This window comes from Lytechinus variegatus, chromosome 12, assembly GCF_018143015.1.
Source record: "Lytechinus variegatus isolate NC3 chromosome 12, Lvar_3.0, whole genome shotgun sequence".
In the NCBI taxonomy this organism is placed as follows: Eukaryota; Metazoa; Echinodermata; class Echinoidea; order Temnopleuroida; family Toxopneustidae; genus Lytechinus; species Lytechinus variegatus.
Window position 1 is genome coordinate 17504771 of NC_054751.1, and position 14941 is coordinate 17519711.

Sequence of the window (14941 nt, forward strand, 5' to 3'; positions counted from 1 at the left end):
TAAACTTATTTGAAACTGAGGAGTAAACAGGATAACAATAATGGAACACTGATTGCTGCATCGTGTGAACACTAATACCTATAGTTCCCAATTCCCACTGTCACCGTTTGTGCCACGTTTGTAACAGTGGTCTTAATCGTGGAGTAATCGAATCGTAGTCGTATCACATTGTATCAGATCGTAGAAAGCTTTTGAATGGTTAAACAATCTTCGCGATCGGTTACGAAATGAAGCCAATCGTGGCGTCTGTAAAGGATCGCATGACAGTGACGACGAGATAGTGGAAATGAGAGAGAGAAAGGGAGGGAGAGAGATATTGCACATCATACAAGACAGAAGAGCACAGAATACATTTGAAGTTGGGTTAGGTATTAATGGTATTGTTTAACTTTGTGAGCAGCCGATTTAAAAAATTCTCAAACCAAGATGAAACATGTATACAAGTGCATGTATTAGAACTGATAAACCCTGAAAACAACCATTATTGAGAATGAAAAGCTAAAACTACAAGGCAAACCCCAATTTTGTAAATAGGCGTCTTATAGACGCCTCAATAGTACGCATAAGTGTAAGGGATGAAATTAAGATGGTGTTTCTGGTCACTTTATATTTCAATTTTTGAAGCACTAAATAATGATTTTCGAACGCAATTTTTTCTGGGCTTCATTTTTGTAACATATCACAGACACAGGTGACAAGTGTGACCTTCTAGCTCAGATTTTTTTAAAGTCAAACCAATGTTAACCAATCACTTGAAAATCATAATGGCCCATCGAGAGCGATAGGATGGAGGAGTAATTCTAAGATGAGAGAGAAGGAGAGACTAATAGAGGAAGAGAGAGAGGGGGGGGGGGGTAGTTATGAGGGTACAGATTAGAATAACAAAGGGTAAAACTATGAGGAATTGAAAATAACAAATTACAAATATCGAGTATACAATGTACATGCATTAGGGCTTTTAATATACGAAATAAATGTGAATGATGTAAAATAGAGAATGGATGCAAAAGTTCCATAATGTGTATCTTTATTCATAATAGTAACATCAACCTTGGAAGTAGATCGAAATATATTGTGAATGATTGGTCAATAATTGAAGACAAAGCTCAGGCAATTTATAGAAGAGTGGTTACAGTGATAATGACAATTAAAGCGCTGGTCAAAACACCTCATTCTCATTAGCAAATGAGTTTTAAAGTATTGTTCTCATCACGAATGCATTTATGCATTGTTGAACATAAACCTTGATCACAATAAGGTAAAACGAATATAAGATACGAAGATGATTAATTTTCGGATTACAGCTCTTTATAACATTACAACGTATTCAACTTCATGTTATCATGTATAGCTCTGTATAATTAGTGATAACGACAAATGCGAGTCTGTCTGCTACTGTAACCATGGTAACTGTAATATTGATGAATAATTTATCAACTAAATTTTAATAGACTCTTAGTCTGATATATACATGTTCCATGGATGCAAATTCTTAACTCTGCCTACATGTCCTATGTATAGTCTGATAGAATATTTCAAGGGGTTAAATAGCACTGGTGCAAAACCAAGTGGTGAACATATTGGTTCGGGGGGGGGGGTAGGGGAGGGTGATCTAACGTTTCACCCCCAGTGGCGTACCTAGGATTTTCCACATGGGGGGATTCGTCCGCCTAAAAAATTTGACAAGCAAAAAATAGTCTTCAACCACAAATATAGGAGAGTCGTTCAAAAAAAAAATGACAAGTAAAAAAAAAAATTGTCTTCAAGCTCGTCAGGGGGGGGGATACGTCCTTTGCATTGGTTTTGACTCGTCAGGGGGGGGCAGACTGCCCCCCGTAGGTACGCTAGTGACCCCCCCTCCCAAACCTGAATTTGCTCCATCGACAATCGCTCGGGCCTTCTTCTAAGATGGGGTTAGGGTAGCAGTGGAGTTGGGTTTAGGGTGGGGCGTAATGTTATTGGTAATTCCTTCAGTGTAGAGAATTAACAGCGGAGTGATAAAATTTCGGCGGAGCAAACGTCATAGAAACACTTGAATAGTTTGAGGGTTAATTTATAGAGGGCGAAGTAAAATAAGAAAATGAGGTGAAAAAAATTAAAAACTCTACGTCTTATACGCTCGCAATAACATGACCAGAAAAACGATGGGATTCCAAAAGTTGGAAAATTGCCCTATTTCATCTTCTAATGCTGGACATGCTCGAAGGGACACACATTAAGCGTTTGCTCCTAGGTATCGGAACAATATTGAAGTCAGGGTGACTCTGCGAAATATCACTATAAGATGGTAATTTTTCCCTTTTTTTAATACGTTTGCCGACAGAATATATAGCACCACCCCCTTCGCCATTAACTCAGTGTAGATTCAAGCATTAACAACTGATCAAGAACAGTGAGCGTAATACCTTCCTAAGCACACACTGAGATAATCATCATTATTAGGCTTCCATATAAATATGTCTATAATTATTGATTGCAACATTTTTATTTACAAAATGGAAAAAAGTGGGTATCATCTTATCATTCGGAGGCACGACAGGTTCAGTGCATACAGTCATGAGCAAAATTGTTACAGCATAATTATTCTTATTTTCACAGTCTGTTAATCTGAATAGAACACATTCCCGTTGATTTTTATAAGAGAAATATACACCCCTTTTCTCGGTTTAATGAACCGTGTTCTATGATTCCAAATACAAATAACAACATAATGTGTGTGGTAATTCCTGCATCTTTTTAGTTTCAATATTGGATATATTTTGCGTTTTTAGTTCAATATTTTGGGGAAAACAATGGATGGATGGACAATGGGATTGAATTCTTTCTGACAAAATACAAAAAAAAAATAATGGAGATTAAAGTATAGAACAGAGGGAAAAATCGTGCATAAACAATTCAATGCGAACCTATTTTATCCTGCAATTGAAAAGTTTTATTTTTATTGACAGAGAACGATGCCTTTCAAGCTATAATAAATTTTTTGAAATTGCAAATAAATACCGGTAATCATGAAAAAAATATGAAAAGAGATTGTTTTTTTTAATACATAAAACAGTAAACAATCTCATTTTGTTGAAACAACAGGTACTGCTTTTCAACAATAAATTTGCGAAAATGACCTTATCTTTTTAAATGAAATGTTTCCATGATTTGTAAATTTTAACTCTTTTTATCGCGTATAAGAGAAATTAATGAATAAGAAGGTTGTTGTTAATTACCTATACTCCGTTACTGATTACAATAATCATATTAACGAGATAAATTACGTACTAAGTTTTAATATTTTAATTTCCTTGTATGACAGAATCTGATATCTGCATGTATGATTGGCTAATTTGTCGGGAACGGGTCATGGCTGGTATGCCTGATGGGCAGAACGTCGGGAATCTCCAATAACCAACTGATCCGAAGCCAGTCCAAATTCCTATATAGGAGACTTGAAGCGGTTGTTGGGAATCCTGGGCCTCCATTACTACCGTACCGTTATCATAATGGCTTAGCTGAATGTGTCCGTTGGCAAACGATAGCTGGTAATGATCGAATTCTGGTATTTGGGAGAGACTAACATTAGAGGTATGAGGATATAATATGTCCCAGCTAGCGGGATGGCTACCTCGTACGATTTGTCCACCGGTATTCACCCATCCACCGATAGCTGCATAAGAAGATATGAGTTACCAATTCACAGGGTTGCATCGATTTATTCACGATAATAAAAAAACAAGTTTATTTGAAGAAATATAGAAAACTGGCAAATCCTCGAACTGAAAATATATTCCAAATCGGTTTAAAACAAAACTATTCGAATCATAAGCGGATCGGGGGGGGGGGGCGCCCGAGATAGAGCCAGAAAGGGAATATAAAACAGAAAAAAGGATGAGAGGAGAAAAAATGATAATAATATGGAATAAGGGGAATAATATTAGAATATGTAAATGAATCGGGTGATTAGGGGCCTACCAACAAATGAAAAAATTGCTGGCGCTACGCGTTCGCATTGTTTTTTGTTGATTGAGATAATACAGCCTGCTCAAAATGATAACACGGGGCTTGAAATATTTGCAATTCGATTGCACAAGTTATTCTGCTCGCGATTCGAGTTTTCATTATTTTGTATAACCGTGCTACTATGCATCTCATATATTCACGATTACAAAATATTCACGAATACAAAATATTTGAATATAAACATAATTATGATAAAACAACTCGCACTACGCGATTCCTACAAATATTCTTGGAATGTCACAATTTCAGGTCAGTGTATCAAGTATTTCTTTGTCCCCAAATCAGCTTGCGCTCCGTGCGTAGATCAAAACTTTTTTAGGTGAAATACATGCCTTCTTGCTTAAACGGTTCCGTTTAGGGTCAGCATATATGTTCATCTCGCACTACGCATTCGCATTTTTTAAATGCACAGCTTGTTCTTTATTGAAAAAAAAATTGCTTAAAATGTCCAGTTTTCAGATCGGAAATATCACAAATGTTCATCTGGCGCTCCGTGCTTGCACCATTAAAGAAAGATACCCATCCTCAGATTCATTGTTACAAGAAGTGCAGGAAAATGACTATACCCCCTACACACCATCACAGCTGCCGATCAAGAGACATGTGGATGAAAATATTTTTCTAGCCCCCACCTATCGGTGAAAGCTAAATCCGCCCTTGCTGCTTTTTTATTCACTTATATAGATAGGCCTTTCAATCAGGGCGTATATCACACTCTATCGTTTTCACACTGCATGGAATTTGCATTTATGTATTTACGTTTTGTTATTTATCGTTATGGGGTCCCTATTTTTTCTCTGGAATCCCAGGTCTTCACCAAGCTATACACCGACTTACCTAATTCGTATTTCTCATCTGTGGTGTTACTCGGGAATAGGCCAATGTGTGCATCATTGTCTGCGCTAACCATAAAGTCAAATGATGTCACATTGCCACGGATCCACAAGTTTGGAAAAGTGTAAGTTCTACTAGTGTCCACATCGGGTGTGAAAAGTGTAGAACATTCTGTTAAAATATGAGTTATGGAAATAATGATGGTTCACAGCATTGTTTGGTGTAGCACCAGTATCTGATCAGATGCGTTCCTAGTCACAGACTGCTAAAAATGTTATTAGTATTCCAATATTCATAGTGAAAGAAAGTTCACCTTTTTATGATATCGATAAAGAAGGATGAGAAAGAAGAGTGGTATAGGGAAGATTTAACTTTTTTTTATTTATTTCTATTTTACTTATCACATAAAATAGCTTGAAGGTAAGTTTTGTTTTAAATGAGTACCAATGTGAACAATTCAAGGCATGTACGCTTATACATCGTAACTTCGTAAGTTATCTTTTATTATACGACTGATCGTGAATGTTAGTTATAATCGAAACAAGATTTACTACACATTGTATTTGTCTACAGTATATATCCTGCTTACCGCATAATTGTCCGTAGAAATCTCGCGAGCATTCACATTCAAAAGCTTGCTGTAAGTTTGTGACGAGAATAGTTTTGCAAGTCCCTCCGTTCAGACAAGGATTCGATTGGCAAACTATGAAAGAACAGATAAAAATAAACAGGATAAGAAGACCACCTTCCCAAAACAAAATGGCAATCAATTTATTTGACATTAATGAATACAAAGCAAAAGAAGAGTCTCTAGTACATGTCGTATGCAGAATCCTTCCCAGGGTTATGGGGGTACATGAGGAGGGGTCAACTATACATGAAGTATCTAATCAAGGCCGGAGAAAGAGCGAAGCAAGAGAGTTGACTCAAGGGTGATTTTCAGAATTTGAAATTGAATTTGAGTATCTAACTAACTGTACTAAATTAAGCGAAGAAAATACAGGCAACGATTATTAAACGGGTAGAAACATAGTTTGAAAAACGAACACCCCTGTAATCAAATGGAATATGAACTGTCCCTTACTCTGTTGAGGAGGCGTTGTCGTGTGTCGGGTTGACGATGGTGACGTAAATGTTGTGGCCGATGCCCGGGTAGTTGTTGGCAAAGGCCCAGTAGTAGTTTCATCAGTGATATTGCTGGTGGTTGTGGGGGTAGTGGCGGTGTTGTTGGTAGTAGGAGAAGCGGTGCTGGCTATTGTAGTGATGGAGGTGGTAAGAGGGGTGGTGTTGACGTCTTCGTTGTCAGCGATAGGGTGGCACCGATATCCCGTCATCGTTTCTTCGCACCAGCCTTGTGTGCATGGGCCGTTCTTACAGTCTCCAAATCGTGTTAATAATGATACAAAACATTTTACCCATTGAAAACAGATGTTGTCATCTTGCGTCAAATAAAACATATTTTCACCCAGAACCACGGATTTCTATACGCGTTACAGAAATGATCATCATTATTATCATGATTATGTTAAAAAAAATGATTTCATTGTAATCTGAGTTTGACCACGTGTAACTCGCCTCAAATCAAGGGCATACTCACCGGCCCCCTTTTGGATGCACCCAGCATGCAACAACACCAACACACCCTCATGTATTGTCTTGGACACTCCCTCCAACCAAGTGGTAACGACCCATCCAACCTTTATACCCACATTTCTGTTGGAAATAAATCTGAATCTTAAACCTAATACACCCTGCCACAGCTTCATACATTGCTTTGGACCATGTGGTTTTTTTTACAATCCCTCAAATCATAGAGAGTGATCCCTGCTCGCCTCTCGACTCCCCATCTCACTCACCCACACTCTTATCATGCCTATCGGACCCGATCGATGTTGGCCTGTTATTGTACCATTACACTCCCTCAAATGAAAGTGTGCACTCCCCAAGCAACCCCCCCCCCACACACACACACCCAGCCAGCAACCCCCTACAGTGGCCCACACACCTACAACCACATTTTCCAAAATTGTGCACAAACATGTATTACAAATCCACCCTCACGCACACCCATGCGTGCACATACACCACTGACATGACTGATGTCCGTACCGGGCAGGCGACAGATTCTGTTTCCGAAGGGGATTCCAAGCTCCTTCTTCCTCCTACATTGGGTCACGTGAGGAACTTGGATGAGCTTTGGGATGGTTTGAACCGCTAACCCACCATCCATTATCGTCTGGCACGGGGTGAACATGGGTAAAGTGTAGTTGAGGCCATGACCATCGCTACAGCAGTTCTGTTCTTCACTTCTAAGACACGAGTCAGCATAAGCCCCAGCTTTAGCAGATCATAATGGGAGAATGAAATCATATTTGGGACATATAATAACTAAGATGTATGAGAATAGAATTCCAACAATATCGACCTTTATATTCAGTAAACAAAATTATAGGTTACATAAAATTATACAGTTGTATCAAAAAGTTAGTGAACTCCACCATAGAATGTACTCCTTCATGCTAAGTGTTAATGGAGATAACATCACTACTTCACTACAATGTTCGGCGAGCCCCGAGAAACAAACTTTGTTTAATGAATATTTTATCACCTGGCTTTACAATTAAATATGTAAACATAGCAGAACTTGAACACTTTAAACATGTTCATTATCAACGCACCAATTCCTTGAAAATGCAATTAGTCAAAATCACAATGGAGAGCTGCGAGGCTTTTGTCAAAAGTTTGTGTACCGGGACAGCAGATCGTCCGAAGATTTGCACCGGACGAACAATTGCATATATGTCGTTGTCCAGAAACACGAGACGACGCTGCTGTCCCAGTCCACCAACTTTCGACAAAAGCCTTTCAGCTCTCAATTGTGATTTGACTTTCATTCTCAAAGCAATTTTTGCGCAGTGTATAGAGAGCGGCCGCGTCGTGATTGCGAAAACTCTCTATTTTTGTTCAGAGACGTACAGAAGATTCAAGAACATAATAGATAAATTTTCAAATGCCTGACATGACAAAAAACAAAATAGAAGTCTTTGTCGAACATTTGTGAATCAGAACAGCAGTTTCGTCATTTATCCTGGATATTTTTTTTACCCCAGACGATACGTAGGAAGCAGTGGTCTGGATACAGGGGGAGTAGAGGCTATGCCCCTATTTTCAGTAAACGTGTTCAGCACCCCCCTTGTTAAAAAAAACGCTCCGCTTCGAGGGTGCACGGCGATGACAAGGACTTCACAGATATTTACCAGACTTACATTATTGCTCATGACGTTGATATAGTAACCTCTCGATAATGTAAGGATTAAGATCTAATTTTGGCGCCCCTAAAATGCAACCGAAGGCCACTTTTTTAATGTGTTCATGATAAAAAAAATATTCATGAATATGTTGTAATACCACTTTTTGAAAAGAATAAAAAACATAGAATTTTGAGCACTTTCAATTTAGTTAAATTTCTTATTATGAGTAGGCTCCACTAAGATTATATGAGCGGGAGCTGACATTTCCTTTACCAGCCCTATTTTTTTTTAATTATGTGTTTTATTGGTATTCAAAATCACATATAATCACAATATTTACAGGTAATTGGAAATGATTTAAAACGGTTCAAAAGCAGTAAAATCACAAAACAAAGATAAAAAAAATAAATGGAAAAAAAATAAAAATAAAAAGGGTGACATAAATCAAAATAAAACATTGGACGATACAGGTTACTCTATAGGGAATACACATCAAGATGAATTTACATGTATAATCATTTGTAGCATATTAATCTGTGCATTGTACAAGTCTCAATTTAAGATACAAAAACAAATAGAATGGAAAAGGGGGAACTACCTGTATCTAAAATAAAAAAATCATTAATTTCGCTAATAGAAGAGGGGGTGTGGAAAAATATTTTCATCTATATGTTTCTAAGCACTTTTTGTAACAGTGAACATCATGATGGTTATGTAAAGTTATATCTAAACAATTGATGCGAGCGCGAAACATGAGCTGAAAATTTTTGATATTCTGACCTGAGATTTGGGAAGTCTTTATGCACTTTTGGTAATCAAGAACAGGATGTGTATCTATCTCAACATTCATGCAAGCGCAAAGCGCGAGCTGAAATATTTTAATTTCCGAGCCAAAACTGGACATTTATAAACACTTTTGTAACCATAAACAGGATGGGTATGTTTCTAAATAATTGATGCGTTTCGCGCGAGCTGAAATTTTTTGATATTCTGACCTAAAATTTGGTAGTATGGTAATCATGAATAGGATGTGTACATAACAAATCATTTTATGCGAGCACGAAGAGCGAGCTAACAATTTTTGATACTCCAACCGAAAACTGGACTTTCTAAGCACATTTTGTAACCATTTATGGGTATCTATCTCTGAAATTGTCTCCCTTCCTCAATAAGAAACTCATTATACCTTGTTCAAAACCAAACTAAAAAACCTACTCTTTTCAACAGAGTATCAATAGATAAGTCCCTTTTTGTTATAATGTAGAGAGAGTAGGCTTCCATTTTCCGATTGTAACTTAATCATACTTGTGTATTTACCTTGGTAACTATTTTGATTTTTATTACTCTACGGAGTTGAGTATACACAAATAGAAATTGCGCAACATAAATGAACAATTATTATTATTAACATTATAAACAATTGTGCGAGCGCGAAGCGCGAGCTGAAATAATAGTGATGTCCTGACATAAAATTTTGACATCGATTTCGAATAAGCATTTTCGGTAATCATGAACAGGATGAGTATCTAACAAAACTTCTTATGCGAGCGCGAAGCGCGTGCTAAATATTATTTGGGGTAATATTTCGACCCAAAGTTGGACATTCTAAGCACTATAAGCACCTTACTAAACAATTGAAGAGCGAGATGAAATTTTTTAAATTATGACCTAAAATTTGGACTTTCTATAGGCACTTCTGGTAATCATGAACAGGATGTACATCTTGTGGAGCGTTGTGGCCCAGTGGATTAGTCTTCGGACTTGAAACAGAGGGTCGTGGGTTCGAATCCCAGCCATGGCGTAATTTCCTTCAGCAGGAAACTGATCCACAATTTGCTGCACTCAACCCAGGTGAGGTAAATGGCTACCGGTAGGAAGTAATTCCTTAAAAAGCTGCGTGCGCTATGAACGCCTAGCTTAGCCGGGTAATTATAGGAGTGCCTTGAGCACCTTACGAGGTGGATATGTGCACAATATAAATACCCTATATTGTTATTATTATCTTCCTACTTATTCGATGCGAGTGCTAAACCCATGTGAAACATGAATTTGGCGCTCTCCAGTCAAACATCAAATTGGCGCCCCAAAGGTCGAACATAAATCCCCCCTTTGGTTGAACATCGCATGGGCGCCTCTGCGTAGAACATAAATTTGGCGCTCCTAGGTCGAACATCAATTCGGCGCTCCTAGGTCGAACATCAATTTGGCGCCCCACTTTGACGAACATCAATTCGACATCCCCATGCAGTTTCACTCATCAATTCGACACCCCCTATGTCACACATCAATTCGGCACCCCCCCCCCTATGTCGAACATCGATTCGGCGTCCCCATTCTCTCTTTCTTTCCCCCTTTTTTCTCTTTCTCTTCTTCTCCCCCTTTCTTTTCCTCTCTATTCTTCCTCTTTTTGGCTCCCCGATGCACCCCCGAATACGCGCATGGCTTCAGTGAACCTGAAAGGTTGTTCTGTATTTCAGAATCTGTCTGCACAAAAAAGAGGCCTAAAGGGAATAAACGACGTATAAATTAGTCGTTAAAAAGCTCCATGATGTGTACTAACCGGCTATCAAAAGCACGTTCAGAGCAACCAGTCTCATCGGTATCTTCTGTAGTGATGCAATACACTCGAACCTATACATCGCCGACATGAGGAAACCCCTGTAAATTGTTAAGAATGAAGAAACGTTATTACATCGGTAGCTTAATTATTAAAAAGGGTATTGTGAAAATTATACGGTGCTGGTCTTTCCTATTGATCGTCCTTCGTAAATCCTTTTAGAGTGGGATGGCCTTAAATTAGACCATCTATCTACCTTTTTCATCTGGTGAATTATGAAGAGAATATAGGGCCTACCGTATGGCATTAAATATTATGCGAGCGCGAAGCGCAAGCTGAGCCTTCTTGAACAGGCCTATCATGTATAGTAAGCAGGCAATGTGAGCTGAAAGCAGGAGCGAGTTTTTATTTTCATATTGGTGACTTGAAAGTTTGTCTATGTTGTAATCGTTCCCCTCCCTTAACTTTATTAAATTTCTTCCTGGGGAGCGTTTGATTTACATTTTTGTCCGACAAGTTGTCAGATCTGACAACTTTCAATGATGTTGATTGGCTAAGAAGCAGAGTTACTATGATAACTGTCAGATAAAATGGGACTTGTCGGATAAAACATCTGACAACTCCTTTCATGAAACACTCCCCAGATGCTAAATACGCGCCTGGTGTACCTGATGAGTACAGCCAAGGAAATGATAGGAAGACGGCCTTCCCATATTGGTTGCTGTAAAACAATTGTATTCATTTTATGAAGATTTTCTGAGGGCACGATCATTATTGATACGATACAATCGAAAGCACGAGCTGCGAATGTCACTCTAAGAGCGCAAGATGATGATGACGATGAAAATATATAGAATTTTTGGTTTAACTCAATCATTGTATTGCCAAGCCTTCGATGTTGAATTAGACGATATTCACATAATAAGTTCACCGAATTCTCAGAATTAGTGGTGAATGTAGTAATATTTTCCGAGATGTAAAAAGAAAAAAAAAACATTGTGAAAAGAAGTGCAATGATTATACTCACTCAGAAATTGGTTGAACTGCATGTGAGGCCGACCTACCGGAAAGAGATCACAGAGAATAACAGCAACGAACTGCTGAGATGGTTTTGATATCATTACAACGATCAGTCAATGCCAGCATACACAGATAATTCTCATACACTCTATTGTCTTCTGATGAAGTGTAGCGATGACTCTTGACTGAGGTGTTTTATCTGGACGTCATTCCGAACTTGAGCGGAGGGGGGGGGGGGGGGGTGAGGGAGTACACAACACCTCGGCGGCTTTCCAGTAACTTTAATATCTTACCGCATTATAATTGTAATATTGCATGGATCCAGCTTTCACCTAAAGGAAGAGGGGATAGGAACGAAAATTATTTTATCAAAATTCTGATCAGATGCTAAAAACTTTTTTTTGTTGGATTTTGAGGGGGGTTATTCTAACTAAAGACTGGGCATATCTTTATCTTACAAACAAAATAAGTTTTTTTTTCTGGGGGGGGGTCTCTGTTCCTCCTCCCCCCCCCCCCAGTCTGACGTTCATGACGTTTCGACCCGTTGTCATTATTTGGTTGCAATTACTTTGTACACGGTCGTGACTGTCGCCTATACATGCATGAGCAACCATGCATTATCAAAACACTTCGGGATGGGAGATGGATTAATGAATTGTCGTTATGATTCAACAGAATATCTCTGCCTCTCCCCTCTTTTTATTATTATTTTTCCCATCATTTTTCTCTATTTACTTTTCCGTTGAATCTATTCATCCGGGCATGGGCAGCAATGGGGGGGGATACCTCTTTTGAATCTAAATTTCATCAAATATATTATGTTGAATGAGCGAGTAAAAAAAAATCCAAATTTCCCACAAAACCACGGTATTTAGCAAATCCCTATTACAAATAACTTCCTCAGTCTTTTAATAATATGTTTAGATTCGACAGGTCTGTCCATTCCTACCCAACCCGCATATCTGGAAACCTCCACCTCACTAACCCCAAATTATTAATAACCCACAAATCCATTCGACATTACGGTCCCGATATTTGGAACAATCTTCCAGACAATATTAAATCATGTTCAACAATCTACTCCTTGAAAGCTAATATTAAACGTTACATTATGGAGCGTTGTGGCCCAGTGGATTAGTCTTCGGACTTTGAAACAGAGGGTCGTGGGTTCGAATCCCAGCCATGGCGTAATTTCCTTCAGCAAGAAACTGATCCACAATGTGCTGCACTCAACCCAGGTGAGGTAAATGGGTACCGGTAGGAAGTAATTCCTTAAAAAGCTGTGTGCGCTATGAACGCCTAGCTTAGCCGGGTAATAGGAGCACCTTGAGCACCTAACAAGGTGGATATGTGCGCAATATAAATACCCTATATTATTATTATTATTATAATCAAATCTTACGCAGCCCCCTCTTAAACATCTCAACTGCTCTCTGCCGCACCGGCACCTACACCTGCACAGCACCCACTTGATCAATGAAGAACTATTACGTACCTTTTATGAGGCCTCCATCATCATCAAGCCTAATCGCTCACGATGGCGGTCTCCTGCATTCATTTACAATCTTGTTTTGAAAAAGATATATAACACATCTTTTTTTGTTAATAATCATTTACAATATTTATACTATGCGACCATTATTATTTTGTTATAATCATGTATTACCTTTGTAAATATTGTATACATGTATTTTGTAATTCTGATATTGATGTGAATGCAGAAATAAATCAAATCAAATCAAATCAAATCAAATCAAAACAAACGATTGTTAATTTATTCATAATTTCTTAATAAATGATCAACAAAAATTGTGGTGTTCTTTGGTGCTTTTTTTATAAAACATTGCAAAAGATTTTTGTAGGATCAGGGGCGGTCAGTGGCAAAAAAGGCAAATTCAATCGAAGGGCACAGAATTGTATGTTTTCTTAAACTTCATGAGCAACTGAAGAGTACAAGATTGTTTTGTTTACCTTTTTAAAAATCAAATCTAATTTTGTAATAGATAATGACATAATATCCGGAAATTCTTTGTGGCTTTTTATGGAGTGATAAAAACTGAATAGGAAGGAAAATGAGACAAAGCACGAATATTATAAAAAAAAAAAACTGTGTAAGGTAGGCTAAAATCGATACCCCCAATATATCATTCATTAAAAAACAAATATGACGTCACCTAGGGTGCTCCAGGCTGAATATAATGTGGTTTGATTCGATACAAAAAAAAATAAAAATAAAAATTTGAACAAAATCGGGTAAGGAATAACTAAAGTTATGACATTTTAAAGATTTGTATTATTTCGGTAAAGAAGTTCTAGGTATGTCTATAGGCCTATAATATTATTCAATTAGCATATTGATGATATCATACCCCACTTGATCTTTTGTATTATGAAGTTATGTTTATTCAATTTTTTCCTCCAAGAATTTAAGATATTGGATTAAGAACAGATTCAATGCATTAGATATTCCATGCTGGGTAAAACGGCTTATTTACATTGCGAACTTTGATTATGGCTCTCAAGGGGGGGGGGGGGATGGGCAGGATGTGCCCCCTGGATCCGCCAGTGATGATTTCACGTAATAACATTAGAAAGGGGCATGGCCGTATGTAGCTGGGGACTCAGGCAGCTGCCCCTAAAAAAAAAAAATGTGAAGACTTACATGTTTAAATTTTTTACAAAATTCACCAAAAGTATGCACCTTCAATTTCACTTGACAAAATGCAAAACACTCCCATGACAAGCACAGTCGCTTTGCTCCCTCGCTTTCGTGGGCTTTAAAAAAAAGTTTACCCCCGCTGCTCCCCTAGCTCCCCACCGAAAATTTTCTCCGTACGGCCATGTGGACATGACATCAACCCACCCAATGAATATTCATGACAACATGCATATAACCTTTTTTCACAAAATTTAAATTGGTTATTTTAATGGAATTTTCAGCATTTTGCTCAGCTTTTTAAATTGTTAACAAAAATGGTTTATTTCCGGAAGGTTATGAAACAGGTAAACGATTAGAATAAACAAGTGGAATGCCTCTGGCCGTCTCACCTGCATCACGCGGTTCAATATAGCAGCAGTGCTGACTTTGAATACTACTCGAACTCGCACAAGATGTTCAGTGATACATGGTTACTCTTATGTCCACTTTTTATGAACTAGACCAATAAACTTACAGAGATATGATGGTTATTCAACAAAAAACCCCAACATGGCCAAAGTTCATTGACCTTACATGACCTTTGACCTTGATCATGTGACCTGAAACTCGCAC

General features: G+C 38.0%; 1 protein-coding gene across 1 annotated transcript; it reads right to left on the reverse strand.

Moving 5' to 3' along the window:
* Nucleotides 1-2617: 2617 nt before the first annotated feature.
* Nucleotides 2618-10745, reverse strand: LOC121424718. The gene is made up of 6 exons (XM_041620467.1): nt 10654-10745; nt 6952-7179; nt 5927-6220; nt 5432-5545; nt 4846-5013; nt 2618-3655 (listed from the first exon to the last, which is right to left on the reverse strand). The coding sequence occupies exons 1-6, from the start codon at nt 10739-10741 to the stop codon at nt 3285-3287; spliced, it is 1263 nt and encodes a 420-aa protein (XP_041476401.1). The 5' UTR covers nt 10742-10745; the 3' UTR covers nt 2618-3284.
* Nucleotides 10746-14941: the final 4196 nt, after the last annotated feature.

Coding starts and splice junctions, on each gene's coding strand:
- LOC121424718 (XM_041620467.1), bottom strand. CDS start 10,741: ATGTCGGCGATGTATAGGTTCGAGTGTATTGCATCACTACAGAAGATA. Junction 5,014..5,431: donor TTTCTACGGACAATTATGCG/GTAAGCAGGATA, acceptor ATATTTTAACAG/AATGTTCTACACTTTTCACA. Junction 3,656..4,845: donor AGATGAGAAATACGAATTAG/GTAAGTCGGTGT, acceptor CTTCTTATGCAG/CTATCGGTGGATGGGTGAAT.